Here is a 1,122-nt window from a genome sequence, read left to right as displayed (position 1 = left end):
AGAGAGAGACTGGCCCTACACACACACACACACTCACACTCCCACTCACTCACACACACACTCACACTCACACTCACTCACACACACACACACACACGTGCTCAACGGCAGAAACACCCTCTATGCAGGTGTAAAAACACAGCCGCTTTAAGCAAAGCTGGATTTTGTGTGTTGTTGCATTGTGAAATATTTCAGATTGCAATCCATAACCCAAGCACGGGTTTCTGTACCTGCATAAAATGTGTTTCAGCTGTGAACAAACACACCTGGTAAAAATGGCCTCCATCCGTTCATATATAGTTACAAATCTGTTTAAATATTAATTTTTTCCATCCTAAACATTTTTTTTTTTTGCTGCTTTTCTCTGTCAGTGTGTGCATGTGAAGCAGCATTTAACAGTTCAACGTCGAGTCTTTGATGGGTTTTTCTGCTGTTCTTATTCACGCTGAAAAGTGAGTCCACACACACACACACACACACACACACACACTCATCCGTGTTCATGTGTTTCTATGTGACGGTGGTTGAGTTTTGTCCTCTGATGGCGCACCAGGCCATGAACACGTCCCTGCAGACATCAGACCAAACATCAGGAACAGCACAAATGAACACAGGTGCTCATTCAAGATGATATGCAAGAAATAAAACACACAGAGATTATTTCAACACAAAACCGGGGGGTTGGGGTGCGCTCTAATCTCTTCTGCTGTTGCTTGTGGACAAACTCAGAGGCGTCACCAGACTTTTGCGTAGTTTAGAGTGACAGATCTTACCAGTGTACTTACAGTGTACTTACAGGTCAAAATGTGTAGCTGCTACACAGAATACGCACAGGTTGGTAGGTCTGCTACTGGCATACAGTGCAACAGAGATTTCAATAGTGCAGTCAGCAGACAGTTAGCTCATGTCAGAATGTGAAGATGCAGTAAGTGTTCTGTGGTGGCTGAGTTCAGGGGTCAGGGTTGTTTAGCTGATAGAAAATATCATTAACCTCAATGCAAGTCTATGACGTTCTCACTAAGATAGCCAAACAAACGTGTGTGTGTGTGTGTGTGTGTGTGTGAGAGTGTGAGAGTGTGAGTGAGTGTGTGTGTGTGTGTGTGCGTGTGTGCGTGTGTGTGT

At 44.2% G+C, this 1,122-nt stretch overlaps 1 protein-coding gene across 1 annotated transcript in view; it reads right to left on the bottom strand.

Annotated features, from left to right (window-relative positions):
- Nucleotides 1-46: 46 nt before the first annotated feature.
- Nucleotides 47-1,122, bottom strand: part of LOC107740772 (TOX high mobility group box family member 4-B-like) — a 7,643-nt gene continuing 6,567 nt past the window's right edge. The window contains exon 7 of the mRNA XM_016553278.1: nt 47-568. Within this exon, the coding sequence (XP_016408764.1) occupies nt 511-568 (58 nt within the window). The 3' untranslated portion in view covers nt 47-510. The remainder of the gene's footprint in view (nt 569-1,122) is intronic.

The sequence above is a fragment of the Sinocyclocheilus rhinocerous genome, unplaced genomic scaffold, assembly GCF_001515625.1.
Source record: "Sinocyclocheilus rhinocerous isolate Xijiao unplaced genomic scaffold, SAMN03320098_v1.1 scaffold1456, whole genome shotgun sequence".
Lineage (NCBI taxonomy): Eukaryota > Metazoa > Chordata > Actinopteri > Cypriniformes > Cyprinidae > Sinocyclocheilus > Sinocyclocheilus rhinocerous.
This window is presented reverse-complemented; position numbering and strand designations above follow the sequence as displayed.